The sequence below is a fragment of the Heterocephalus glaber genome, unplaced genomic scaffold (assembly GCF_053883595.1).
Source record: "Heterocephalus glaber isolate CG9 unplaced genomic scaffold, H.glaber_assembly_v1.0 deba00000937, whole genome shotgun sequence".
Lineage (NCBI taxonomy): Eukaryota > Metazoa > Chordata > Mammalia > Rodentia > Bathyergidae > Heterocephalus > Heterocephalus glaber.
Window position 1 is genome coordinate 7383735 of NW_028258173.1, and position 26804 is coordinate 7410538.

General features: G+C 54.3%; 2 protein-coding genes across 18 annotated transcripts in view; one reads left to right on the forward strand and one right to left on the reverse strand.

The window, feature by feature from the left end:
• Positions 1 to 1899: 1899 nt before the first annotated feature.
• Positions 1900 to 26764, reverse strand: Gprc5c (G protein-coupled receptor class C group 5 member C). Of its 13 annotated transcripts, none has more exons than XR_015450273.1 (7): positions 25508 to 25640; positions 19543 to 20625; positions 17588 to 17682; positions 15543 to 15692; positions 3372 to 11149; positions 2885 to 2901; positions 1900 to 2535 (listed from the first exon to the last, which is right to left on the reverse strand). XR_015450273.1 is itself a non-coding variant. In XM_087208545.1 (5 exons), exons 2-5 carry the CDS (start codon positions 20591 to 20593, stop codon positions 11090 to 11092), a joined length of 1356 nt encoding a protein of 451 aa, XP_087064671.1. In that variant the 5' UTR covers positions 20594 to 20625; positions 25893 to 26764; the 3' UTR covers positions 1900 to 11089. The 13 variants fall into 13 exon arrangements, 7 of the variants coding, with proteins under 7 accessions (XP_087064671.1, XP_087064672.1, XP_087064668.1 ...); XR_015450271.1 differs by having other exon boundaries at positions 1900 to 2655; XR_015450269.1 differs by having other exon boundaries at positions 1900 to 7753; positions 9898 to 11149.
• The window catches only part of LOC106010731 (uncharacterized), a 36597-nt gene continuing 34488 nt past the window's right edge, over positions 24696 to 26804 (forward strand). For 4 of the 5 annotated variants that reach the window (XR_015450274.1, XR_001184480.3, XR_015450275.1 and 1 more), the window contains exon 1: positions 25694 to 25833. The gene's annotated coding sequence lies outside the window, so the exon portion shown is untranslated. Of the gene's footprint in view, positions 25251 to 25693; positions 25834 to 26804 lie in introns of those variants that run through there. The other variant, XM_087208551.1, reaches the window with a different exon arrangement.

Sequence of the window (26804 nt, forward strand, 5' to 3'; positions counted from 1 at the left end):
CTTGTGCTTCTCAGAGGTCAGGGAGACCCAGGCCACTTTCACCCTCTGAGTCTCTTAAAATGAACCTCACACAGTGAGGGAATGAAATTAAAACTAAAACATTGAATAAATGAAGTCATTTGACACACTCTACGAACATACACACACCTACACACATCCGCGCTCACACATATGGACACACTGCACATCACAAAATGATATTGGACTATTCTTTAGGTGATTCTAAGATTAGTAAAAATATTTATTCATGGCGCAGTCCAGTAACAGAACCTAGGTGAGTGACTCTCTGGGACTTTAGAGACAAACTCACTTAGAAATGATATCAGGTTGGTACCTTGATCTTGTAGTTTCAGACCTCCAGAACCATGAGAAAATAAATTTCTTTCTTTATAAATTAAAAAAAAAAGGGCCAGGGATTTAGCTCAGTGGCACTGTGTCTGCCTCACAATTGCAAGGTCCTGAGTTCGATCCCCGTTACCCCCAAAAAAAACTAAGAAGGAAAAAAAAAGCCAGGCATGGTGGCACATGCCTGTAATCCCAGCACTGGGGAGGCTGAGGCAGGCAGATGGCCAAGAGTTCAAGGCCAGCCTGAACTACGTAACAAAACTCCACCTCAAAACAAATGAAAGAAAGAAAGAAAGAAAGAAAACTAAGTTTAAGGAAAAGTCCTAAAAGTAGGTTCTAATAATGGTGATACAGCTCTATAAGTTTACTAAAAATTATTGAGTTATATACTGAGTAAATTTTATAGGCTGTGGTAGCTAAAGTTTTACAAAGCAAATTGCAAATATGTGCATGTGAGGCAAAGCTTCATCACCTTCCTTCTCCCATCAGACCCCCGCTTGCCTTTCTTCCCATTTCCTCTGCCCCTGCAGCTGCTGGCCTCCTTCAGGACCTGCGTCTTCAGTGGCGCCCACATCAGACCTGGTTCCCTTCTTCCTGAAAAGTGTCAGGATCGCTACCAAGGCGGATCTAAATTCCCAGATGGAAGAGGGCTCCATTTCTAAGGGACCGAGGCACTGAGGCCAGCAAGTAGGTGTGTCACCACTTGGGGTCCCAGGAGGTCCACTGAAGAGGAGATGGGGACCCCCAGTCATCCCCACCACAGGCTAGGTTGTGGGTTTGCTGACTTATGCACAGAAAAGAACTGCGGGAGCATGGAGAGGTGTATTCTGCAGAATTAAGGAAGTCCACACTCACAGAGAACAGAGTTCAGGGCCTTGAGAGAGGGGCACATTATGGTCAGGGGCTGGGGGTTTTACGTGATCTTGGGGGTGTCCTCATGATGGGCGATCTAGGATGTGTGTTCCTGGTGTCTGTCAGGGTGCCCACGTCGTGCGCGAGGTCACACGTGTTTGGAGTTTGGAGCTCTGGTTCTCATTTACTAGTGCAGTTCCTAGAGGATGGAAATCTTTAGGAAGGAGAGCAGCAGGCTAAATGCACAGAGGAAAAGCCCAGCCCAATTTTACAGGCTTGGGAATTTTGGGGGGGTGGGGGGAAGTGCATTTCCTGGACGGGAAAAAGGCACGGTAATCTTGGGTAGCTTTTATTGTATCCTGAAAGTACAATTCTAAAATTATGAATTTTCTTGTTTCCTTTCTACCTATGTCTTTGGGAGCTGCTGTCCAGAGTTGAGGCAAGATCAACCGGCCAGGGCGGCCTGGCTGGACACCAGTGTGCCCACTCCCTCCCTCTCCTGCTCCAGTTTCTGACCACCTGCCTGGCTCCAGAACCCCAGCTCCATCCTGGCTCCATCCTGGCCCTTCCCTGCTTGTCTGTCCTCTGAGTGGAGACTGCATTGTGAGCTGGCCAAACCTAGCCTCAGAGGAGACAGGTGATGGATTGGGCGGTGCTCAGGGTGTTGTGACAAATCAAAATGATCTTTCAGAGACAGGAGAGTTGGGTAAAATAAAAAAGAAATTTATTGCCAGGCAATGGACAGCCTCAGGAAACGAGTCCTTCTAGGCTGACCACGATTTAAGGCAGTTTCTCCTTTTTATACCTTTTACAGGGTAGTTTAAGTTGCAGTTACACAGCAGAATGTGGCGAGCGCTTGAAAAAGCAACATTAGGTGGCGAGGGTAGCTCGAGTTTCGATCATAGGGGATGTAGCAAGGGTGTGGTACAGCAGCATTAGGTATGGGATACTTAGATAAACATACTTTAAGGCTAGTTTCTAATCTCTCTGGGAGCAGGGTGCCCCACAAGAGGGAGAAGGCCCACCCAGAGTTTTCAAACAGGGACAAGTTTCAAACAAGTTTCAAACAGGGTTTTAGCACAGAGTTAATTAACAAATATTTTACAATAATTATCCATTCCAAGTTATGTTTGGCAGCTCCTTCTGCCTCGGGTGATGTCCGAACTCTCCCCACCCTAACTCTCAAGGGAGCCAGAACCAGAGAGTGCAAATCAAGTGGGGGAATCCAGCTGCTTCTATGGACCCGAGACGTGGGAGCCGCTATCGCCATCTGCTGGTTTCTTCTAGAACTGCCGGCTCCCCTAGGCAGGTAACTGCTCTCATCTCCTCTGGTGAAGCCTTCAGGACACAGAATCCGGGTATGTGACATTGACGATCCCCCAGCCAGTAGACCTTGAACACCAGGGAGTATCTGGTCCCTTGGAAGAGGCTCTGGGGCCTTCTGAGAGGCAGACTGGGCTTCGTGGTGGAGGTGGAGAAAATGAAAGGAATTGGGCAGAAGTCACAGGAGGAAATAGGACAGTGCCAGCCTGAAGAGCAGGCCAGCTGGGAGGGAAATGGGGGCACTAGGGCTCAGACTCTTGGCTGGTGGTCAGTAAAACCCAAGGGATGCTGACATTGGCAACAGGACCAGCAGATTTGAGCCTGGCCTAGGGGCTGAGGTGTAGCTCAGTAGCAGAGCACTTACCTGGTATATGTGAAGTCCTGGGTTCCATGTCCAGCAACACCAAAAACAAAACAAAACAGCCCCAAATATAATACCAGCTGCTGCACTAGGGCGAGCAAGCTGCACTTCCTGCTTCTGCTGCAGGAACGAAGGGAACAACCCCCTCTCCTTGGGACTGAGAAGGCACAGTCAGGGAAACGGGTGCCAGGCCTTTCTGCCCTCCCCTGCAGGTAAGACTGGGCTCTCCACTGGAAGACTCTGGGCTCCAGGCCAGCACTTCAGGCTCCCAGCTGACAGGAACCTTCTGAGCATGTGTTCTGGCTGCTCAGGAAGGGACCCGAGAGTGTGACTCTGAATGCTGCTATTTAGGAGCCTCACCTTGCAGCATGGGCTATCTAGGAGGTGTCTTTGGGGCTCTAACCTAGGTGCACATTAGAGTCCTTCAGGGAGCCTGAGCCATCACCTCCCCCTTTTCCTTACCCAACTGTACCCTGAGATTCTGACTCACCTGATAGAAGTGAGGAAACACGAGGAAGGCAGGAGGTTACGGGGGGCAAAGGAGGTTTCAGACAGTGGACAGTGCTTAGGAGGGCAGGAAGTGCTGTCAGCTGGCAGTTCTCTAACTGGAGGAGCCTCTCTCTGGTCCCTAGATTGCCAGAACTCCCAGAGAAAGAAAGGGCCCCAAGGGAAGGACTCACATGAAAACAAAGGCAGAGGCTGTGCCCTCCTACTGGACCAGCCCCAACAAGTTGGTTCCGAATGAACTAATGAGTGAATACCTAGCGCAGGAATTGCCAGGTCCAGGTCCCATGGCCTGGCTTTGAATCCCAGCCCTGACTCTGATAGACTGAGTGACCTTGGGTGAGTTACTAACTGTCTGAGCCTCAGCTTCTGAACCTGCAAATGGAACCAAAAACTGCACCACTTCATGGCACCCATACTCCATAAAGGCTTGGGGCTGTTGTTATTTCCACAGCCTTTATTACATCCCGACCACCCTACGTGTCCACAGAGGAGTGCACAGAGGGCTGCAGAGAGGGTCTCACTTACCAAAGTTGTGCTCCTGTGGTGGCCTCTTCCTTCTTCCTCCTCATCTTTCAAGGGCCTCCCTTCCCTTCCCTTCCCCTCCCTAGCACACCTTGTCTGGGGACACTACCCCCGCTCCATGACCTCATACTTACAAGGACATCCCCAAACCAGGGCCGGGCCTGCTGTCCCAGGGGATCTGAAATGCTGCCATGCCTACTTCCTCCACCAGATGGCACTCGATCCCCAGACCAGTTAGCAAATATTTAATGGCTGCCCTGGTGGTGCCAGGCACTGGGGCTAAACATGGGTACACAGAGATAAAAATATGATAATGACTCCTTTCTAGGATTTCATGGCTGAGAGGGAAGCACATAAACAAAGACAGGAAAACAAAGGATTCCCTTGAAAAGTGCGAATTGGTGCTAAAGTCAAGGCCAAAATCTGTGGCCTGCGTGCTTTGGAGACCAGCCCTCCCCTTCTATCAGAAACTGGCAGGTAAGCAGCCCAGGAGTCCCCACCCCAGCCCTGTGCCTCCCTCTCAATCAATTGATTTCTGTTCCTCTTGAGGAATTGAGGACAGAGACCGGATGTCCTATCCAGAAAGGAGTCCTTGAAAATCCCAGAAAGACATCTGGGTTGTCCTTAGAGGGATCCTGAGTCATGGGGGCTGGAGGGCCACCACCCTTCCCCTTCTATCCCACACCTCACCCCACCACAATCCCCCCAAAAAGGTGAGAGGGTGACTGTTTGAGAGCCCTCCCTGTCACTTGGTGACCCCATTTCTTCCCAGAGTCCCCCAGGCAGCCCTTACAGGACCATGAGGTCAGGGTAGGGACAGAGTTTAGTCTATTCAAATCTCCCTGCAGCAGGGGGTGCAGAGCCTACCACTGGAACACCTGGAGTGGCTGGTTAAGGAGATTTGGGGGCCCACCTTGGACCTACAGGGATCAGGATTCTCTCCAGCTGTGGACTGGAAATCTGCACTTTAACACCCCCTCCCCAAGATTCCTACAGTCAGACAAGTTTAGGAAGCTCTACCATGGAGGAGCTATGGGAACCCTGGCCCTGTACTGATGCTCAGTAATGGGCAGTGGATGGGGTGGGTGGGATGAAATAGGTTGGGTTCGGGAGGATAAGACAGGGCGGGCTGTGTGGTACATGGGAGGTGACAGCAGATCTGTGCTGAATGAAATAACTTGGTGGCAATGGGTCTAAAGAGCCTCTGATGCCTCAGAGTGCTGAGCTAGGAGACCAGCTGCTCTCCTGCCTCTGGAAGTCTGCATTTTTCTGGGTTTCCTGGAGGCTGGGACATTTGGGCACAGAGGGGAGCCCAGGGTCCAACTGGAGGATTAAATGTGACCATCACTGCCTCTGCTATTCCTCGAATCAGAAATCTCTGTTACAGGACTTCAGGAAGACATTTGAGGGTTGTGGCCGTCTAGACTCCTGTGAAGCTGAAGGGCAGCACTCTGGGAGGCAGAAGTAGGAGGATTGTAAATTCAAGCCCATCCTGGGCAATTTAGGGAGTTAGTGAGACTCTGTCTCAAGATAAAAAATTAAAGGGCAGGGATGTGGCTCAGTGGCACCACGCCTACCTAGCAACCGCAAGGTCCTAAGTTCGATCCCCAGTACAAAAAAGAAAAAGAAAAAATTAAAAGGGCTGGGGGTTTAGCTCAGTGCAAAGACCCTGAGTTCAATCACCAGTTCCATAATAAATAGACTGAGGGGGCCAGGTAAGGAAGGGGCAGAGAAGGCTGCTGCCGGGATCTCAGCAAGGGATGTGGGTGGGGCTTGAGTCCGTTCTGGGCCCTTGATGACCCCCTGGCTGGGTGCTTGGGAGGAGGCAGGGGCTGGGAGACTGGGCTCCCAATGGAAGGGGTGAATTTCCCACAAGAGAGAGGGAAAGTGGTGGTGAAGAGGTTATGTGTAAAGGAAAGATTTCAGGACTCAAGGTTTGGGGGGTGAGGAGGTTCATATACAAACCCAAGATCCTTATGGAGATGAACCCCAGAACTTCCCAGGTCAGAACAGATGGATGGGAGGAAACTATCCCCCAAAAGTCCTGCCTCTGCCCCTCTCTAGTCCCTACCAGCTGTAGGGGAGCGCTGCATGTCCTTCAGCATCGTGGTCCAAGTGTGACTGGAAAACCTTCCCCTGGGACATTGTGAGGACAGCCGAGTCAGGGTGTCCCCTTAAAAACTCATTGTCCTGGGCCAGGGATTGAGCCCAGTGGTTCTACTGCCTGCCTCGAAAGCGCAAGGTCCTGAGTTCTATCCCCGGTACCAAAAATACAAAAACAAAAACTCATTGTCCTAGCACCTTGCACCCCGTAATCAGGGTTGGTGACTTCTCTTCTCCTGCTATGAGGGTGAATTCCCTTTATGATCACAGTGAACTACAGATGATGGCATGGAGGGACTTCCTCTCCCTCATGCTCTCCAGCTGGAAGAGGGAACTGAGTGCGTACATTGAGTACATTCAGGTGTCACCCGCAGCCCCTGCTGCCATTCTACCACCTGCCCCAGTGGCCCTAGGCTGGCCCTGCTCACTGCTGGGGGGGGGCAGCAATTACAGGTGGGGAGATACCCTGGCTTTTATGGCTTTCCCAGGGGGCAACATTAAGGCCACTGTGACATCCTGTCAGGACTCTCTCACTTCACTGTGGATGCCGAGGGTCAGTTTCTTCTCTGTTCTTTTATTGAGAAGTGAAAGCTGAGGAGGAAGTACACACTCTAAACACAGATTGCTGTGAGCTTGCTCACCACCGGGCCCTCCCCAACCAAAATCTGTACCCCTGAACCTGGGAAGGGGCACACAGAACTAAGGTTCTTGGTTTATGGTCAACAGATGATCATCTTTGCCTGTTAATCCAATCCTGGAGGAGGAAAAACATCCCAATGATGGTGCCAGAGTCTCAGTCCCATGGCAGTGCCCCATCACCGCCAAGGACGAAATGCATGAGGGTACTTGAAATGGAGCAGTGTCCACATCTGCGGATTCCACTTCTGTGCGGGCTCTTAGCGGGGTATGGCCTCTGCTCAGGGGCCATCCCTCCAGCCACCTTTGTCCATAGGTCCTCCCCTTCAGCCTCCTCCAGCCCCAGTGTTAAGGGTTGAACTGTATTCCCCCCAAAGTCACGTGTTGAAGCCCTAACCCCCAGGACTTCACTCAGAATGTGGGGTCTTTGCAGAGATAATCAAGTTGAAATAAGGTCTTTCCAGGGAGACCCTAATCCAGTATGTCTATGACCTTAAAAAAAAAGAAATCTGCACCCAGAGACACACATAGCGGGAGAATGATGTAAAGAGACCCAGGCAGAAGGCGCCATGTGCACGGCAGGGACAGAGTCCAGGAGCAGACTCCCCTCGGGGCTCTCAGAAGGACCCAGCACTGCCCACCCCAGACTTGGACTTCCTGTCTCTGGAAGTGATGTGATAATGGCCCTGTGTAAGCCCCAGTCAGCGCTGTGTTACGCAACCCCGGCCCTTCCTCACTGGGTCCCTTGAGAATGTGCCTTCCAATGACCCACGTGCTCCCCTCTTGACTTCCCTGCTTACAACCAGCAGAGTGACTCCTGCATCCCAACCCCTGCAACCCTCTCAGCGGCTTTCCAATCTGAGACAAGCCTCCCCCAGGTGACCAACACAGTCCCCGAGAGGCGAGCCCTGGTTCCTGACACAGGCACATGCATTGTGGGCAGACCTGAGAGTGTGTCAACACCTTACTGATCCGGGAAAGCAGCTGTAGAAGCCACACCTGGCTGGAGTGACTTGAGGACACAAGAGTTCTGGATGTGAGGAGGTGGATACTGTGAGCCAGACAGCTGGGGTGCCAGGAGAGAGGTCAGCGTGGAGGCTGATGCTGGTGAGAATGACAGAGGGAGCAGCCTTTAATAAATATTGATGAAGAACTGATAAATGAACGAATTAATGAGCCAAATGTTATTCCCATGTGTGCTGTTGTCTGCCCCGCAGGATGCAGCACGCATCATAATAATGAGCTGCACACAGAGGGATGGGAAATGGCGCCAACACACCAATCTGCTCCCATCTCTGAGCTACAATTGTTCAGCAAGGCTGAGAAGGGGGTGGGGTCTCCTGCCACGAGCACACACCAGTCCCCAGGCCTCTGTCCTCAGCCTCCCCCAAAATCCTGCTGGTGGGAAAATGAACTGGAAACACTGGGCAGGGTGACAGCCTGTGATCCTGCTAGCAGGAAGGGATGGGGGAGAGGCGTCACCAGCAATGCCTGCTTCTCTGGCCTTTGTAAAGGCTGGGACAAGGACACAGGGCAGCCCAGGCCACAGAGAGCCCCCTGCTACACTCAGGGGCTCCTTTTTGTCTTCCGTATTAAAAAACAAATCCTTGAATTTTAAAAAATATGTAATTTAGGGCTGGTGATATTGCTCAGTGGCAGTGTTTGCCTGGCATGCACTAGTCCCTGAGCTCAATCCCTAGTACAAAATAAATACATTTTATACAACTGTAATCCCAGAAGCTCAGGAGGTTGAGAAGCAGGATTACACATTCGAGCCCAGTCTGAGTGATTTAGTAAGGCCTTGTCTCAAAATGAAAGCTTGGGCCAGGGATTTGGCTCAGTGGTTCTGTTGCCTGCCTCGCAAGTGCAAGGTCCCAAGTTCGATCCCCGGTACCAAAAAAAAAAGAAAAAAAGAAAGCTAAAAAAGGGCTGGTGATGTATCTCTGTACAACCGCCCAGATTTCAAACCTCAGTACTGCAAATGCAGGCAAATATTAACATATAGGGGAGGGAGAAATATTAGAACCATCCCCTTGGAGTCTGGGACTGCATTATTCTCAAATTTCTACTTTGCATGTGGGGTGTGGGTAGTGCCAGCAGCGCCTGCCCTCACCCTTGCTCCGCTCCACCTGGCTCTGCTGAGCACCCCACATGGGCTTAGTATGAAGGCTACACTTGCCACCCCTAGAGACATTTTTGGGGGTCACAACTCAGTGTGAGAGTGCTGCTTAGAAGCCAGGGACCCCTGCAGCATCATTGAGTGCACAGCCCCCACCACAAACAACGATCCTCCAAAGATGTCAGTGGCGCCAGGCTGAGGACCCTGCCCCAGACCCAACCAAAGGCAGTGGACGGGCTCCTTGTGCGCCCTCTACCCTGATTTAATGAGCCTGCAGAGGGTTCCTCCTCTTGGGAACAGGCCCTGCACTGGCTTTGTGCAGGGCTAAGAGATACAGGGATGAACGTGGTAGATACAGGGCTTGGATCAGGGAAAAGGTCAGGAGCAATTGCAACCCCTCGAGGCCAGGAGACAGAGGCCCTGGGGGTGGGAGGAGTATGAGGGCCTTGGGCCCCCAGCCCCGGCCGCCGCCGGAGCAGGAACATCTGGCCCAGGGATCTGCTGACAGGACGCCAGGGCGGGGCTGGAGCCTGGCTGGAGAGTGACAGCTGAGCACCAGACACTCAGGGCTGCTCCCTTCCCCCCAAGCCAGGAGCCTGAGGTGGGAGGCTCAGGAGCCAGGGTCCACCGCGGTGGTGATGGTGTGTTCCGGAGCCCGATGCTTTCTGCCCACCCCACATCCAGCTGAAATGTCAGGTTTGGCCACCCCATAAAACCTTTCCGGGGGCCGCTGCCGCTGGGATATGCCGGGAGCCACTGTGCCTTTGCGCAGGACAGGAGCGTGCTCCTTCTCCACGACCAGCAGCTGAGCTGGACCAGGCCAGAGGAGCCCGCACCCACGGTCCGCAGGGACTGGCACCCTCGCCCCTGGTACCCGGCCCCTCTGTCCAACACATAACCAGGGGTGGCTCCAGCCTTTGTCCAGTTCTGCTCCTGACCCCTGAGGCTGGGGTTCCCTCCCAACTTCTGGGGACCCTAACTCCCAGCTTAGACAGAACTAGACAGAGGCAGACCTGGCCTGAGGATGCCCTGCTGGGCAAGGAGGTGCAGCCTGGAAATGCCCCACCCAGTCCACCAGCACTGCTTCCACATTGACCCCTTGGACTGAGCAAAAGGTGCCAGAGCTCACCTGCTGCAGTGTCTCCAGGGTAGGTGCTCAAGGAACATTTGTTGAAGTACCAAGTGCAGTTTGATCCCAGCTCCTCAGCCTGGCTTCTTGGACTTCCTGTGTGCCTAAGCCATGCTCCTACCACATTTAGAGTCAGTTCTCTCCCTTGCTGATCAGGATGCTGCCCATTGTCTGTTCCTCTCCTTAACATTCCATTCCAGTGGTGAAACTTGCCACCCCACTCACTTTTGGGACCTGGCCCGTAAGGCACAGCAGAGAAAAAGGGAGATATGGCACCTCCAGAGGCAGCTAACGGTGAGGTCTGGCCCTCAGACCAGCAGCCAGCCTGACCAGAGTGCCTGGTTGCTCTGCCTTGGCCATGACCTTCATGGGGGTTACCTTGGGCTAGGACACCAAGAATGAATGCAAGGTGTTGGTTCTCCCACTTTCAAGACGAGGAGACTGAGGGTCAAGGGAGCTGCCCAAGGCCATAGAGCTAGTAAGGAGCCAGGCTCTGAACCCACAGCTGGCCTGATTACTGTGTCATGTTCTCTCCACTGTGCTGCCTCCTGCTGCAAGGGGAGTTGGTCCCCACCTCCTCAATGCCTGCCTTCCTGAAGGGACCCACCACCTCCACCTCTGCCCATTAGCGGCAACCTTTTCTCCGAGAGGAGGAGGTCAGAGCCACACCCAGGGCCCAAGGAGGATGAGGTCAGAGCACTGCCAGGCTGGTGCAGATGCTAAATAATTCATGTGGTTGCTGTGGGCGGGGGCTGCAGCTTCCGGGAGGGCTCAGTGTGGAGATAGCAGACAGGATGCAAAATCTGATCACCGGCACCTGCGCCTGACCTGGGCCATCCTCCAGGGGATAGAGAAAGCATTAGTCTTGATGAGAATGGATGGAAGGCCAGACAGCCCCACTCGAGCTGTGTCCCCTGGGGCAGTCGCAGGACCTGCCCGTTCCTTGTTCATGTCTGTGATCTGGGAGGTGCTGGTAACCGAGTGTGAAGAGCCACAGTGTGAGGAGCTGGCGGGAAAGCTGGGTGTGGCACCTGCCAGGTCCTCCTGACCTGGACCCACTGTGCCTTTCCAGCGGCTCCCCAGCCTGGCCAGGCAGCAGCAGGGCTGCTATCAGGGGTTCCTGGTCCCTGGGCTTGGCTGGCTGAATCTCAATGTCTTTCGGAGGCCTGGTTCTCCGCCTTAGAGTAGGTCCTCAATCAAGAGAAAGGTGTGTCGGAATTAAACCGCCTTTGTTGCTGTAAAGGGCAGAGGTCTGGGGTGAAAGAGAAAAAAATACGCACTAGCACACTCACATCCCATAATTCCTCATGAACACACCGGAAGTCAAAGGCAGCGGCCTCTCACAAATGGAGGACAGTCATTTAATTCTGCACCGTTATTAAGATGAAATCCCTCTGCTTCCAACTACAGGGTCTGAGGTGGTGGGGGTGACATTTACCCAGGCGCTGGTCCACCGGTGATGACCTTGCACCAGGAAATGGCCTGCTCTAGCTTCTTCCCACTCCAGGCTTGCGTGTAATAGAAAAGCACCTCTCTCTTCCTGAAACACATCTATCACTGGAAGTGGCAGCACACACCTGTGGTCCAACATTCAGGAGGCTGAGACAGGAGGATTGTTGTGAGTTCAAGGCCAGCCTGAACTACTTAGCAGGACCCTATCTCAAAACAAAACAAAACAAAACCCCCAAAATAAAATTCATCTATGTTCTCCACTCAGCACAGGACTGGGGGATTACAAGACCACAGAACACTCTGGAACCTGGGCCAGCCTACACCTTTTAGGAGCCCATCCCCTTTGACTCACCTGCAGGCCCCAAAAGACCCAGGCTACAAACACACCCAGGTCCACCGCAGGCTTCATCCCTGGCCACCTGATGCAGCCAGGGACTCTAGAACAGTAAGCTCACACCTTTGCTCACGGTAAGGGAACCTGAGGTTGCTCACCGAGATCACAAGCAGTCTTGAGATGCTCGGAGGTGTCCCTTCCCTTCACAGAAAATGTTACCCTATTGGTAGAACTAAGCAACCATGTACAATGTTGGGGGGGGGCACACCTAGGGGTACAGCCCTGCTCTGTGGGAACTGTTCACCCAGCTTAGCTCTGGAAAATCACTCCAGTAACAAAGGGACAGGCTGTTGGACACAGGAGGGTGGCACTGGCCTGACCTCAGGGTGCTGACTCCAAAAGCTGCTGTCCTCACCTTCCACCTCTGTACCCAAAGCTGGGCTGAGGGCAGAGCCGCAGGGTACACCCAGTGAGGGCCCCTTGGATGAGCAGCTCTGTCTGCTACCCAAGGACAGGACAAAGGTAGGGAAGAGGATGCTGTGGAGACCCGAGTCCCATGAGTCTGGAGCTATGCTCATCGCTCTCCTTGGTGGCAGCATGACGCTGGTCCTGAGAATGTCCCCTCTTCCCTGGCTGCCATCAGGACCTCCCCAAGTGCGTCCAAGGCCAAGGACATAAGAAGCTGGTCCAGCGATAAAGATAGCATTAGCACGTACAGATGCTCTGAGAATCTCTGCTGCCCACGGTGAGGTAGGAACTTACACACCTGCCAATCGGAACCAGCTAGAGGGACCCCACTTACTTAGGGGGCTTCCCCATACCCTGTGAGTTTCAGTTACAGGAGCGGCCTGGACTCTAGGACCCTTAACTGGTTCCCAAGAAAGCAGCCCTGGGCCGGGATTTAGCTCAGTGGTGCTCTCGCCTGCCTCACAAACCCAAGGTCCTGAATTCGATCCCTGGTACCAAAAAAAAAAAAGAAAGCAGCCCTGATCTCTACCCTATGTCTCCTAAGGAAGCTTCAAGCCCTAACCAGATGGGGTAGCCACAGCAGGGACCCCCTGCTCCCCAGAACATGTGAGATCCAAGAAATGGAGGGGCATCTACACCTGCACCTGTCCCCAAAGCCACTTTCCCAGCTGGCTAAGAGCAGACACCAGCAAGAAGGACTGAGGCACATAAATGGTGCTGAGCCCCAAATATCACTGTGGGTTGCCAACTCCTCTGTGGGGTGCTCCATGAGGTATCTCTGTATGATGAGAACTTCCCTGGTTGGGACCAGTGTGGCAATCCCTGTCCCACTGGTGAGGGGGAGGAGGGAACAGAGAACGGCCAGGGCTGGCCCTGGCTTGGTAGTGGTCCTGGTTTGCTGAAGGTGGGAAGGCTTGGTCAGAGTCAGTGCCTCGGATCCAGGACCCACAGGCCACGAAGAGAAGCAGCACCTATCCAGCCAGCTCAGTGGCCTTCCATAATCCAGGTGGTGACAGAAGACCCTGGGGAGAAGGGCAAGGGATAACTTCTGCCATGGCTTGGCTTCAAAGCCTCATGCAGGAGATCCACCCAAGTGCAGTGTAGGATGAGCCGATGCCAGACACGAAGATGGCCAGGCCAGAAAGATCCAGTGTCACGAGAGGGACAGCTAAGGCCTGCTGTTCACAGCAGGGTGGCCATCTGTAGAACAGCGTGGGGACTCAGGGGCTGTGATGTGGGAGGAGTGTTAGAGGGGAGCTGGGAGTCTGCACGCAGCTCCTCATAGCTGCAGTGGCTGGGCTGGGCAGAAAAGAGGTGGCCCTAAGAGGGCCCAGTCACATGCCTCAGGCCTTCACAGGGCCCCCACTCTGTCCACTTCTTCAGGTTGGTGGCCTCCGGTCCCTCCCAGCTCCAATGACAAGGGCAGGAAAGGTGCTGGGCTCTGCCCAGCCTGGGTACAGAGGAATGAGGACATCAGGATGCTGTGCGGTCCAGGGAAGAGGGCGTCTACCATCTCGTTTTATTTTGCGGGGACTGAGCCTAAAGTAACCAGAAAGAACAAGAGTCAAAGGGGAGGGACCCTACTGCTGAGGGGCCAAGTACTGGATTTTACTTTAAAAAAAAAAAAAAGTTCCAGTCCCTAGGGCTTGGTACAATCTGAATATAGAAGCAGAAGTTTGGGAGAAGTTTTATTTTTCTTCCGGCAACCTTTCTCTTCCTTTCAACAAAAACATTTCTTTTCTACAACTGGTGTCAGAAAATAGCTTCTGACTAGTTGGAGAGAAACTTGAAAAGCCTGGAGCTGATGTCCAAGAGTCAGGACGCTGCTGTCTCATCCACGTGGCCGAGGGAGCTGCTAGGACCCACCAGCAGTCCCCGGGAGGGCCAGAGAGAAAGGGTGCTAGACAGCAGTTTCAAGAAAACCTGGCCAGCCTTGGTGTGGTCACCCGGAGGTGGTGTGGCCTCTCTGGGTCACTTGGCTCACCTATAAAGTCATGGGGGTAAGGTGAGGCAACTACTCCTATGGCTCTAACCATAATATGGTAGCATTCTAGGATTTTAGCTCTGGGTAGGGGCCAGAAGTCTAGTCCTCCTTTATATCCTTAGTTACGATTTAACTAAGCTGCTGAGGAATGGCTTTTGCTGACTGTAAAGTTCAGAGCAAATGGACATTTCAATTCCTGACCCAAGCAGGATCTGGCCAGGCCCTTTCTCCTTCAGTAAGCCCACATGGTAAACACCTGGCGCTCTGAGCCATCCCACCCACACACTGCACCGCATGACCTCACAGCGTGGAGCATTGTGAATTCTCCACCTCGCCCCGCCAAAGGACTTCACGTCTCTTCCGCCTAGTGGAGCTGAGATCAGCTGACCTCATCACCAAGCTGCTGCTGGGTCTGTTTTCCCGGCTGTCTCCTCATAGAGCCAGGTTCAGGGTCCCCAAGGAAAGTCAAACAGGTCAAACAAGCCAGACGTGGGACTGTATGTATCCTAGGAACCAGGGAAGCCCCAGATGTTCACTCTGACAGCACTCAGCGGAGAGGGAAGATCACTAAGAATCCTGCCCTGGGGGAGGCCTGGCCTCCTTTGTTTTCCTATTGCAGTACTGGTGATAGAACCCAGAGCCTTTACACTGAGCTACATCCGCAGAGATTTTGCGGGGGGGGGCCGGGGTGAGCATCTCGGTATATTGCTGAGTTCCCCAGGCTGGGCCCCAATTCAAGATCCTCCTGCGTCAGCCTCCTACAGTGTGGGGACTATAGTGGGTGCGTGCCACTGTACCCAGCTATGGCGCACAGCTCCATAACTGCAGAAGACCCCAGCAGCAGCTTATACTGTGAGCCAGATGTAAAGGAAGGGAAAGAGGGTCCCACTGCCCGTGGAGGAAGAGAGAGGGTCAGGTGAAGCTGAGGGCCCTTTCAGAAACCATGAACCCAGAGCACGAGTTAATAAAGCAGAAACATGTTTATTAGACACCCTTGTTCCTCACAGAGGAGCAAGACCCAGGCCCGAAGCGCCTGCTCTGAGACCCTGGGGCTGCAGGAATCTCCGGAGAATGTAGGCGCGGACCAGCCACCCCCCCAAGAACACTATTTGGCTGGAGCCAGACTGACGGAGTGGCCCTGGCGTGAAGCTGGGCTGGCTCCTGGACTCCACAAACACTGAGTGGGTGGAGCCCCCGGGACACCCACCAGAACACTGGCTGTCAGGGGGACCTCGCAGCTCCAAGGCACAAGCTGCCCCGAGACAGTGAGGGGAAGGGGAGCCGCAGAACATGGGCTTCTTGGGGGCCCCCAGCCCAGGCCAGGGCCCCAGGGCCCTCCCCAAAGCCGCCCACCTCCTGCTGGCCTTGGCCGCCGCCTCAGTCCCACACGTAGGGGTTTCTAAAGACCTGAGAGTTCTTGCCGTCTGTGTGTGGCGTGGCCGCCTGGTGGCTCTGGACTGTGTACAGGTCTTCAGCCCGCAGGGTCGAGTTGGCACTGCCCATCACCTGGCTGTTGGCGGTAGCCCGTGGGAGGATGACGTCGTAAGGGCCTTCGGACTGGAAGGAAGGACAGGCGGCCTCACAGCCAGGGGGACCGGGAGCCAGGCTCCGCCAGGACGGATGCACAAACACTCTGCTTCCTCCAGGCCTCTGCCTGCCAGCTCCCCCTTCTTGTCCCCGCTGCCCTCACTCCCACCGGCGCCACTGGCAGCCTGGGGTGGACCACTGCACCCCTGGAATCTGAGGGCTGACCTGGGGCCCCCAACCCTGCCTCCAGGCATGGGATGAGGCTGCCGCGGGCTTCTCCAAAAGGGCTCCTCCCAGCCCCCTCCCACTTCCAGCCCTTTGGGGAAACTTCAAGGCCAAGGGAGGGGGAGCCTAACTGGCACTGAGTGCCTACTGCCGGTCTGGTACCGATCCTAGGCTCCCTGCCCCCATGAACCTTACCCAAGAGTCTCCTGAATGTCACTATGACACCAGACACCCTTCTGTGAGGGACACCCTGGACCTCGCCACACAGACCCGGTCTAGAAGTCTGGACCGGCCTGCTGGATTTGGAGACTAAGAGCCCAAAGGATCTGAAGTGTGGCTGGGGGAAGAAGAAGGGTCCTGGGGCAGCCGGCTCCCACTTGGAAGGAAGGTGACCTTCTGGCCCCACCTGCCCTTTATCCCGGTAGTAGAGAGCTGCCACCAGACCTCTGGCTCCAGGATTCAACCCAGCTTCGTCTAATTCGGCCACCTGTTTACAATCTCCTACTTCCTGCCGCCCTGGAACATCTAAGTCAGGGGTCTCAAACCTGGGTGGCACTATTGGTGAAGCCACACCGCTCAGAGCTAGGCCCCACTGCAGGAGGGAAGCTGGTAAATGTTTAACTGGGATCAGGAGAAGGGAGCGGATGTTGTTTGCACATCTGCCTGAGTTACTCCCACGGCGTGGGACCCAAGCTATCCAGGTGATGTCAACAATCCTGTGGACACCCCAAGAGGTGCCAATGAGCTCTCCCACTTCCAGCCCCAGCCAATCTGCATTTTCAGCACGTTCTCAAGTGCTACTAACTCTGGTGATCTGAGGACCAGGCAGACAAATATCCCAGCTAGATCATCCTGAAAACACACCTGGGACGAGAGAGGGGTGACGGGAAGGCTATGCAGGAAGAGTTCTGCAGCTGCCCATACCCCTGCTGGGAGCACAGCTTCTGCCCACCACAGCCGGTGGCTACAGCCTGGCCGCAGGCTCAGGCTTAAGGAGAGGGAAAGAGTGGGGCTGGAAGTCTCAGACACTACAGCCACCCCAGCCCCTCCCAGGGCTCACGGTGGGAGGTGGGGAGGAGATGAGAACAGCACCCTGCTGACCTCCGGGCTTCCTGTTTCCCAGCATTCTGCCAAGGCAGGTCACTGACCTCTCCCCACAGCCACTGCCAGCCGGGAGGAGGAACATATAGGGAGTGGGAATCTCACCCACCGCCTTCCTGTTCCCACCCCCCAGTCCGTGGCTAATGGAGCATCTGGCTTCCAGAGCCCTGGGGAGGTGTAAGGTCGGGGCTTGCTGCTGGCTGGCGGGGGGAGGGATTCAGACACCCTCTCGAGACAGCTGTGGCTGAGAACTCAATGCCTACCAGACCTGCTACAGTGGGTCCCCCGTCACTTTCAGAAGCACCTGGCTGAGATTCTCAGCACCTCTCCCATCCGGCTGCTCCCCCAGCTCAGGAAGAGCTGCTTCTTCGTTCCTTCCAGCCTGGGGCCCCAGGCTGTGTGTGATGCCCAGGGACACCAGGCAGGTCCCACTGCAGTATGGCCACAGGCAATGGCTACATCAGGTCCAGGAAAAGGGTGGCAAAAAGTAGTGTTCCTGGGTGTACACCCCAGATGAGGAGCCAGCCTTCAGCTCTCACCTCCACTGACCCTCACTCTACAGGCGCCAGCAGGCCCCAGAGCCCCGGAAGCCCACTCACCGGGCCTTTGTGCATCAGGGCCATCTCGGTGGGCTGGTACACACTGGTCAGCAGCTGCCCGTTGTACCCGCTGTAAGGCGACACGGGCCTCTTACCTGTGAGGCAAGACAGGTGCGGTTTGAGGGGTCCTCGATTTTCAGGCCCCTTTCCCATCCCCCACAACCCAGGCGTGCTGTCCTGTGAGCAGGTAAGAGGGGAGAGGGGAGCACACCTACTGTGGCGGAGCACCTAGCTCACCCAGGAGTGGCTGACTTGAGGGTGAAGCGGCGGGGGGGGGGGGTCCCCAAACTTGGTGCCCTTTTGTACAGATACACGGAAGAGCTCAATCCTGCTTGGTTCCCTGCAGTGTGTGACACTCCATCCCCTGCTCCCAACAGCTCAGATAAACGCCAAGTCAGCAACCTTCACATCCCCATCCGCCCTCAGGGCCAGAGGCCAACAGGGCCTACACACGGGCCTTCGGCTGCCTTCCAGGATGGCCAGCCTCTGGCTCCAGCCTCTACCACCGAGGGTCAGCTGCCAGTGCTGGGGGAAACACAGCTGACACCCTTAGTCCAAAAACCTCTATGTTCTCACAGGGCAGTGCCAGCTGCCAAGCCAGCCCAGGACCTGGCCAGGAGACTGTGGCCATCTCTTCCCAGGCCGCTAGGCAAGGTTCTAGAACCATCTGCAGCTCCGGGAAAACTTCTCTGTGCCTGTGGGTGTTGGTTCCCCATCTGTTCCACCCTGCTGGGCACCCCAGGGTGCTGGAGGAAAGCTGCTGATCAGCACAGGAACAGACCTTTGAGGGTGGTGGCAACACAGTGCTGTCCTCTCCTGTAGGGCTGAGGGATCAGAGCCTAGAGAGGGCTTCTAAGTGCTGGGCTCACTCTATTGATCTTTCCAGTTAGAGAAAGAGAGAAAAAAGGAACCAAAACTCAAGCCCAGAAGTATTTGCTATGGGAAGACAAAAGCTGAAAACTCGCTGGCTGGAGATACAGGCCTCAGGAAAGAGGATGGTGGGGAGTAGAGCTTGAAGCCCCCCAGCACTTGTTCCTAGCCACCTCTCTCCTGTTGCCTTCCTCCACTGCCCCTGCACACTCGGTGACCCACTCTGTGAGTGCCAGAGACAACCCCAGGATGGGGGCAGCAATCAGCTCCGAGGGTGGATCACAGATCAAGTGCCCAGCAGGACAAAGGGTCACTTTTTTTCTTAAAGCTCGGATGATGGGGATCTCACAGTGTGAGCACACCGGGATTTCTCTGATTCAGAACTTCTACTGCCTGACTTCCCAGCAGGGGTCCCGGAGTCAGGAGCGCAAGGTAACCAAAGAGCTAAAGGATCAGACCTCAAGCACGTTAACTGGCACCCACAGTCTGGGGTTGGGGCAGAGCTTTGAGACCACCGTGCTTCCGGTCTCCCAGGCAATGTAAGGAGGGGCTGAAGCCAGGCTAAGAAACACATAAGATACACACAACAGGAGCTTAGCATGGGGCCTGGCACATAGCAGGTGCTCAATAAATGCTAATGGTCCTCTGTGGCTCCATGAGAGCTGTTACGGTTTAGATCTGAAATGGCCAACAAAACCCTCTGGAAGCTGATTAGGTTATTACCGTCTGTTTATTGTGACAGGGTCTCACTAAGTAGTTCAGGCCAACCTTGAACTCACTATGTAGCCCAGGACGGCCTCCAACTTGCAGCAATCCTACGTCAGGCTCCTGAGTGTTGGGATCACAGGCGTGTGCCACCACTCCTGGCTGACTGGATTAATGAGGGCATTACAGCTTACTTGCTGCAGGGTCTTGCACATGCTAGGCAAGCACTCTACCACTGAGCTACATCAGTAGTCCTTGAGTTAGGGACTTTAAGTCAGAAAATTTCAAGAGCTGTCCATACTGTCCCAGTGACAAGCCCCCTGCTGTGCAGTAAGTATGTAGCATAAAGAAAGAAGACCCAAGAGCATCTCAAAACCCACCTGAGGCTGGCTCATCCATGGAAAAGGCCTTGTTCTCCACAAACATGCTCTGGCCCGTCTGCTCTTTCAGGATGGTCTCATAACCCACGCCACGAGAGGGGTACATGTCTCCCTGGTAGCTCTGCTCCGGGCTGGCCTTGGTCACCTGGGAGACCTCGGGGATGATGTAGAAGAGGACAAAAGCCCAGGCATCGGCAGCAAGGGCGATGGCCAGCGTGGGATCATCCCAGGTGGGGCTGTTGTGTTGCTTGTTGCCATAGGTGTACATGACGATCCACACCACCCAGATAGCAATTGAGGTGACTGTGGTGAGCAGCACAAAGACACCGTGCTTATGCCACCGCTTAAAGCGGCCACATAGGGCGGGCCAGGCCCCCATGAAGGCCCCCAGCAACAGCAACATCACGTAGATGAGCGCCATGACAAAGTCCATGTTGGCGATGGCGCAGGGGGAGGCCACAGCCCCGCCAGCACTGCCGTTGCCCAGAGAGCCAACCTCACCACCTCCCCGCACCAGGGTGATGATCAGCCACTCGGTGTTGATGATGACCTCCACCAGGGTCAGTAGCAGAGCCATGGTGAAGATCACCCAGCCCCGGGGCCCATGGTTCTTCCGGGCCAGGAAGTTGAGGGCAAAGACATGAGCCACCAGGCAGGAGAAGCAGATGGCAAACAGGACCCCAAAGAGGAACCGCCTCGAGGCACAGGTGGAAAAGTCGGGCTTCACCACACAGGCAAACACAAGGCAGAAGAGCCCCAGGGTTCCTAGTAGGAAGAACACCTGGGTCCCCAGCAGGCTCCGCTTCTTGGTGTCCTGAACAAAGGGGAGACTGGCCACCAGGATGATGGTGAGCACGAAGGTGGTGACGATACCTGCCCCAGCCACTGCCTCCAAGACAATGCCCCAAGCCCCGGAGCGGTCACACAGGTTGTAGTAGAGGGGGTTGAGGTCTGAGCTGCAGCCAGGTGGGACATGTGTCTGGGCCCGGGCCCCTGAAAACAGGAAGAGAAGGAGTCCAAGACACATCAGCAAGGTCTCGGGGGTGGCCATCCTGGGTCCCAGGCCAGGTCCCAGATGGGTCCCTAGAGACAGAAAGAGAAGGGGAAAAATCAATTGGTCCTGTGAGGCCAGGCTCCAACATGCATGGTACTGCTTCCTTCATCCTGAACTAGGACAGACAGTCCTAAATGGTCACGAGACTTCCTTCGGGCTTGAGAATCCTTCTATCAGTTGACCAGAGATAAAGCCCATTTGTCATACCTATTTCTAACCATGCAATAGGAGGTAACTGTCACTGAATTTTCAGTTCTTTCCCTTTCATCTATCATAACTAGATTCACATATTCCTTGAGGCCTTGTGGCTAGCACAGGAGCGAAAGGACATGTGAGCAAGTCAAAACCAAGTGCACCATCCATTCAGTACTTCCTCTGTCCTGGTGATCCATGGCTGCTCAGCCACGTGTTCCTTCATTCAATCATTTGCCTTTCAACAAGCACTTAACAAGCAAGCACCTGTGGAAGGCATAACCTTGAGTCAGAAAAAAAGATAGCTGAAAATTTGTATTCATCAACATTTATCCCTCCCATGTTCTCTCAATTTTGCCCTTCATTTCCCCACTTTCAATGCCAACTTGCCTCTTCAGAATCCAGAGTTCTTTGTCTGGGTCAGATGCTAAAGTCAAGGATAAAATAAACTAATTCTCCAGCTAAGGAGTTAAGGACTTCATGCAAAAATTCTCCAATGAGGCATTAACATTTTAAAAGCAAGAACCAGGCCAGAGCAGGGCAAAACCCAAAGGAATTAATGTTTAATGGAAGACTTTAAGACCTTGTAGCTGAAAGAGAAGATATCTTTTATTAACACCAGGAAGATGCCTTATTACGCACTCCCATCTACTCACTGCCGCCCACCAAATACTGTGGATCTGCATCCAGGAAAACCGAACCTCAACTGTCCACACCTGTTGGATTTTCCCTGTGTGAAGTAGATGTAAAGGACATAGCAGGTTAAGAGAAATTGAAGAGAGGGTAGGGGTGCATGTGTGAGGCCCGGGATTTGATATCCAGCTACTGCAAATAAGTACATAAAGACCAAATCTGTGAGCTTTCCAACTAAAATTTAAATTCTTTAAAAAGCAAGTTATAAGGGCCAAAGTTCCATGAAACACAGATCCTCCACTTGTATGTCACGCCGTATGATCAAATACTGTACCTAGTTTTAGCCCTGTCTTTTCCGCCTCACCAGGAAAAAGGCTCCAGAAAGCAACCAGGCTTTCCTGGGCTGATAGCGACCACTAGTGGCTGGCAGGGGAACGGCATTATCTATCTTCCCCACCGTTTCCCGTCCTTTTTTCAGGGTGAGGTGTTCTGTAGTTTACCTCCTTTCTGGTTTTCGCCCTTCCTAGCTACTTAATTTTCAATAAGTAAACAAAACCTCCAAATCTCATTCAAGAGGAATTGTTTCTTCATAGTAATTGAGAAGTGGGAAAATGCTTACTAACTCAGCAGAAATGAAACTTGTGCAATTGACATGATAATGATCAATTTTCAAATCTTCCCATCCTTTGAGAATACATATTTTAGGTATCAAAAGCCATCTCAGCTACCTCATCTTTCAATTAAGCTTGCTTATCCTCAACAACCATCTCCATTAACCCTTAAATGTAAAGTTCTTAAGTAAATTTACTGTTTCTGTAAACACTGTCATTGTAAAACATTAATTTCTTTTCCCTTTTAACCCAAAAGCACCTAGCCTCTACAGTCATTCAGTTTCTGTAGGGGAATTTTTCGTAGTCGTACGTCAATAACATACTAACTGTATTCACAAGAGCTGGGAAGAAAGGATTAATGGCCCCTCCCAGAGATAATTTATAGATAACATGCTATGGAATTGTAAATATTCAACTCCATTGCAGAGGTTTTTGGTGCAAGGTGGGCCAGCCAGAAATTGGAGTGAAGATGAAAATGTGGAACTAAACATCAAGAACCACGGAGACATTCACCTCCCTGGGCCAGGTCCTGGTTCTGAACAGGCCATTATTCCAAATAAGGAAATACTACCTGTGAATCTAATGAGACAGCTTATTCTCAAAGCTATACCTGTAATCCCAGCACTCTGGGAGGCTGAGGCAGGAGGATGGAAAAGTTTGAGTGCAGCTTAGGCAATTTAGTGACTTAGTGAGACTCCATCTCAAAATAAAAAGTGTTGGGGACATAGCTCAGTGCAAAGGCCCTGGGTTCAATCCCCAGTACTGAAAAAAAAAAAAGGCTACACTACAGGTTCACAACTGATAAAAGCCAGGTCTTTACAAAAAATCAAATAGAGGAACCCTTATGCCACGAATCTGTCTTGTCCCAGAAATACTTGCCTATACCCTCCTGGCCCCCAGCACCCCACAGACACATGGGCTAGGGTTAGGGTCAGGAAAGCTTTACTCCCCCCACCCCCAATTTCCTCTTGACTTTGCTACTGGCTGACAAGCTTCCTCCTGGAACCTACCCTTCCTGTCTCACTCCTCTTTCCCAAGGTGGGAACTTCCAAGGAATCAAACAGGACACTATTCACCCCATGCTAGTAACCATGCTGCTCCCCAGCTGCCCCATAACATACTAGCCTCAGATGAGACAACCTATTCCCGTCCTAAAATGTCTTATTTCTCAGCTTCCCCTGAAAATAGAAGGGCAGATGGGGAGACAGAAATACACAGGCTCAGGTGGGAAAACTGAGCCAGCTGGGCCTGGCTCTTGTCCTGTGCCTAGGACAGGAATCCTTACAGACCAGTAGGACAGTTCAAGAGAGGCAGGCACCGAAGGGTTCAGCTCCAACCCTTTGGTATCCGGGACAGCATATTCGGCCAGTCACTGCCACCTTTTAAAATGGTGGCAAAAAGACTAGCAAGAGGGATTCAGCTCTGCCTGGAGGCTCTTCCCCAGGTTCTGGAAGCAGCTTCTTTCTGCCTTCTGTGAGTTCCAAGACCCTGCACTTAGCCTGGGCCATCGATCTTTGAACATCTGCATCATAAGTACCTGTGTCCTCTACCAGGCTAGTGAACAAGTCAGCATCCTCCACCTTCACCTGAGCTTGAACACAGCGGGCATTTGACAACAGTCCTCTGAATACACACAGTACCCATCTCTTCCTACCCAGTCCTGCCTCCTTCCTTCGGGAGTCACATCTTTTTTTTTGGTACGGGGATCGAACTCAGGACCTTGAGCTTGTGAGGCAGGAGCGGTCCTACTGAGCTACATCCCCAGCCTAGGAGTCACATCTTTTGCTTAAAAGTTCTCAGGATCCCAGGAAGGAAGTGGGAGAGCACCCTCTTGCCCTGGAAGTAAATCTATGATCTCCTATCACTTAGGCCCAGCCTCATATCATTTCTGGACAAAAGAGCCCCTTTGCTTCAATTCCCTGGAATCAGTCATACAAATATTTTTCAATCACCTCTGAAATCAGCCTTTCCCCTGACTCGGCCACCCAGTCCCTGCCCTGGTCTGTATCAGTCCAATCCAGTTTCCAAATCCCCTTCCTCCCTGTTTTCTCTCTCCAGTGGGAACACAGAGGCCTCCACAGTGCTGGTGGGCTGAGGCCCAGCCAGCCCTGGCTGGTTTAACCCAGTACCAGGTAAGACAGCTAGCTAGGCCTTCACACTTTTCCACAACACCCCTTTCATCACCCCACCTCATCTGCAAGACAGCCTGGGAAGAACACGGCATGAACTGGAGGAGGCAGCCCTGGTCTGTGTCCAAGCTCCAGGGTACAATGTAAGGAAAGATCTAAAGCCAGTGGTTGCTTCCAAGGGTGCTGTGGCCATTTAGAGCCCCTCTTGGTGGGGATGGTCAGTCAGGGACATCACAGAGTATCCTCCTTTCTCCCTGGCTGGCCTCACGCAGCAGCTGGCCCCGAAAGACAGATGGACCTGCTTCCAGCCTCCGACCTCCTCCCACCCTATCATCCATCCCCTTCCTTTCTGGGCCCTGTTACTCCTATTGTGTTCACCCTCGGTCCAGGTGGCTTTGATGTTTAACCCCTGCCATAGGAAAGAGCTCTGCAGATGTGGGTGTCTGGAAGAACCTATCTCAGTCCCGCTGGCCACCCCTTCCCACACACACCAGAAGTGGACTTTTGGGCCAAAATGCCGTGAGCTTACAAGACTTCCAAGACTTCAATGCAAGGGTCTGAAATGCTACTCTGGAATGTGCCCCACCCCCAGGAGCACTCCCCTCCCAGCCCCAGCCACTTCTGAAGACTGGAGGGAGGGGGTGTTTCCAGCCACAAAACCCTACTAGTACACGTTCTGGTCCGTCCCCGTGCTTTACGATCAAGATCATGGAGTTTTAAATGATTAGCTCTTCCTGGGGATGAAACTGCGGTTCTAGGATGGAAGCAGAAAAGGCGCTGGAAAAGGGAGGATGGGGATGGGATCCAGAAGCCATGCTGCCAGAAGCAGAGGCGAAGTTACAGTCCGAAATTCCAAACTTCCCGTAGGGAGATCGGAGCCCGTCCCTCCCCACCTCAGGCCGGGCTGCTGGAGTCTGGTCTACACCCACCCCTGTACGTGTGAACAAAAAGCACAGGGGAGCCAGCCACTCTTGCTCTCATTTCCTCTGACCGAAGAAACTGCCCTCCCCAGACACGACAGGGCATCCGAGAGGACACCGACCCACAGAAGTGACTGACGGCCGTGGACTCGCGCGGAGAGGCAGGGAGGTGGGGCACACCCTCGGACACACCGACTGTGGCGTCCTTCCCCGCCCTCAACCCCGAGCCGCAGCGCCAGGCTTCCCCCACCTCTCATTCCCAGCTGACTCGGGCTGGAAAACTTCCTACGACCAAGCGGAATTGGAGCGGCGTCCCCCGCTCCCCAGGTCCCATCGACGGGCCCTTGCCCTCGCGCACCCCCTGCCAGCCCGGCCCGGCTCTTCTGGGAGGCCGAGGAGGGCAGAGGGGCAGGCGGCAGCCCTTACCTGGGACGCGCCGCCAGCCTGGTTCCGGCGCGGCGTCTGGGGCCAACTCCAGCCCCAGGCCGAGCGCGGGCGGGGGTGGGAGGGACTCGGCGAGGGGCACCAGGCCAGGCCCAGCCCTGGTTGAGGTTGCGGGGCCCGGGCGGGGGTACGTGGCCCAGGCCCGGCCTCCTAGGGACCCGGGCTGCGCTGGGCGCGCTGGGTCGCTCGCTCTGGCGCCAGCCTCTCCCCGTGCTCCACTCCTTTCTCTCGACGAGGCTGGGCCGGCCTGCATCACCGTGACCTCACCTCCATTCAGGGCGCTTATCCGGCGCCCGCCCGAGCTCCAGGTATGTGCAATCCGTTTACACAGCAACAAAGCCCGCCCCGCCCTCGCAGCGCGACTCACCTCCAGGCTCGAGAGTCGCACTGTCCGGCTGGGAAGGGAGATCGGAGTTTCTGGCCAAGCTGGCTTGTGGGTTGTTGCTGTTTACTGCCACGCCCCCCGCACGCGGGCGCGCGCACACTCCCGCGCACTTACGGGACCGGGCTTTCTCTCTAGAAAGCGGTTTAGGGTGCAACTCGGCTCACCCCCGGGGCAGACTGTCGCTCCCTGCATCTCCTAGCGGTCTCGCTCAGCCGATTGCGCGAGGGCTGCTTTGGCGCGGCTCTCTGGGTGGCGGACACGCAGCCTTTGTCCCCTCCGTCCTAGCTGTCCCTTGAGACACTCGCCGGGCACGGCCGCTCCGGGCTGGAGCGAGGCGCACACTCAGACACAAAGTCCGTCTTTGTGGCGCCTTCCTCACCCTCTCCCCTCCCGAGCTTGCACACGTGGACACACCACACACCAAGCGTCCACCTCTTCCACGCGCGCGACCCTTCCCTGAGACTTCAGTAGCCAAGATTGCGTGGGAACGCCACTGGCGCACGTCCCTAACCTCGTGGGGCAGAGCCCTGAGCCCCTGCGTCGCCCAGGGCCTGACTACCCCGCGCTCGCGTTTCGCTCGACCCCTTCAGACGCGGCCCACCCGAAAAGCGCTCCCCTGCTTGCGCCCGGGGTTCCCGTTCTGAATTGTCTTAGTTTTCCCCATTCGGCTCCCCGAGGTGCAGTGTTGAGCGCCCCCACCCCCCGCCTGCGCTTTCTCTGCGCTCCAGGCCGGGTTGGCCCCGACTCTGAGTCCGGGCCCTCCCGTGGCCCCGCCGGAACCTTTCCACGTGTTCGGGTTCCCCGTGCCCCACCCCACTCCGGCCCGGGGTGGATCAGCGGGTTGCCACCCTTTCTCCTCCGGCTCTGGAATCTGCTAAAAGGGGACTACAGAAA

Coding starts and splice junctions, on each gene's coding strand:
- Gprc5c (XM_087208543.1), bottom strand. CDS start 25,778: ATGCAGGCCGGCCCAGCCTCGTCGAGAGAAAGGAGTGGAGCACGGGGA. Junction 20,626..25,507: donor AGGCTGGCGGCGCGTCCCAG/GTAAGGGCTGCC, acceptor TTCTGTCTCTAG/GGACCCATCTGGGACCTGGC. Junction 17,683..19,542: donor CATGGATGAGCCAGCCTCAG/GTGGGTTTTGAG, acceptor CTTGCCTCACAG/GTAAGAGGCCCGTGTCGCCT.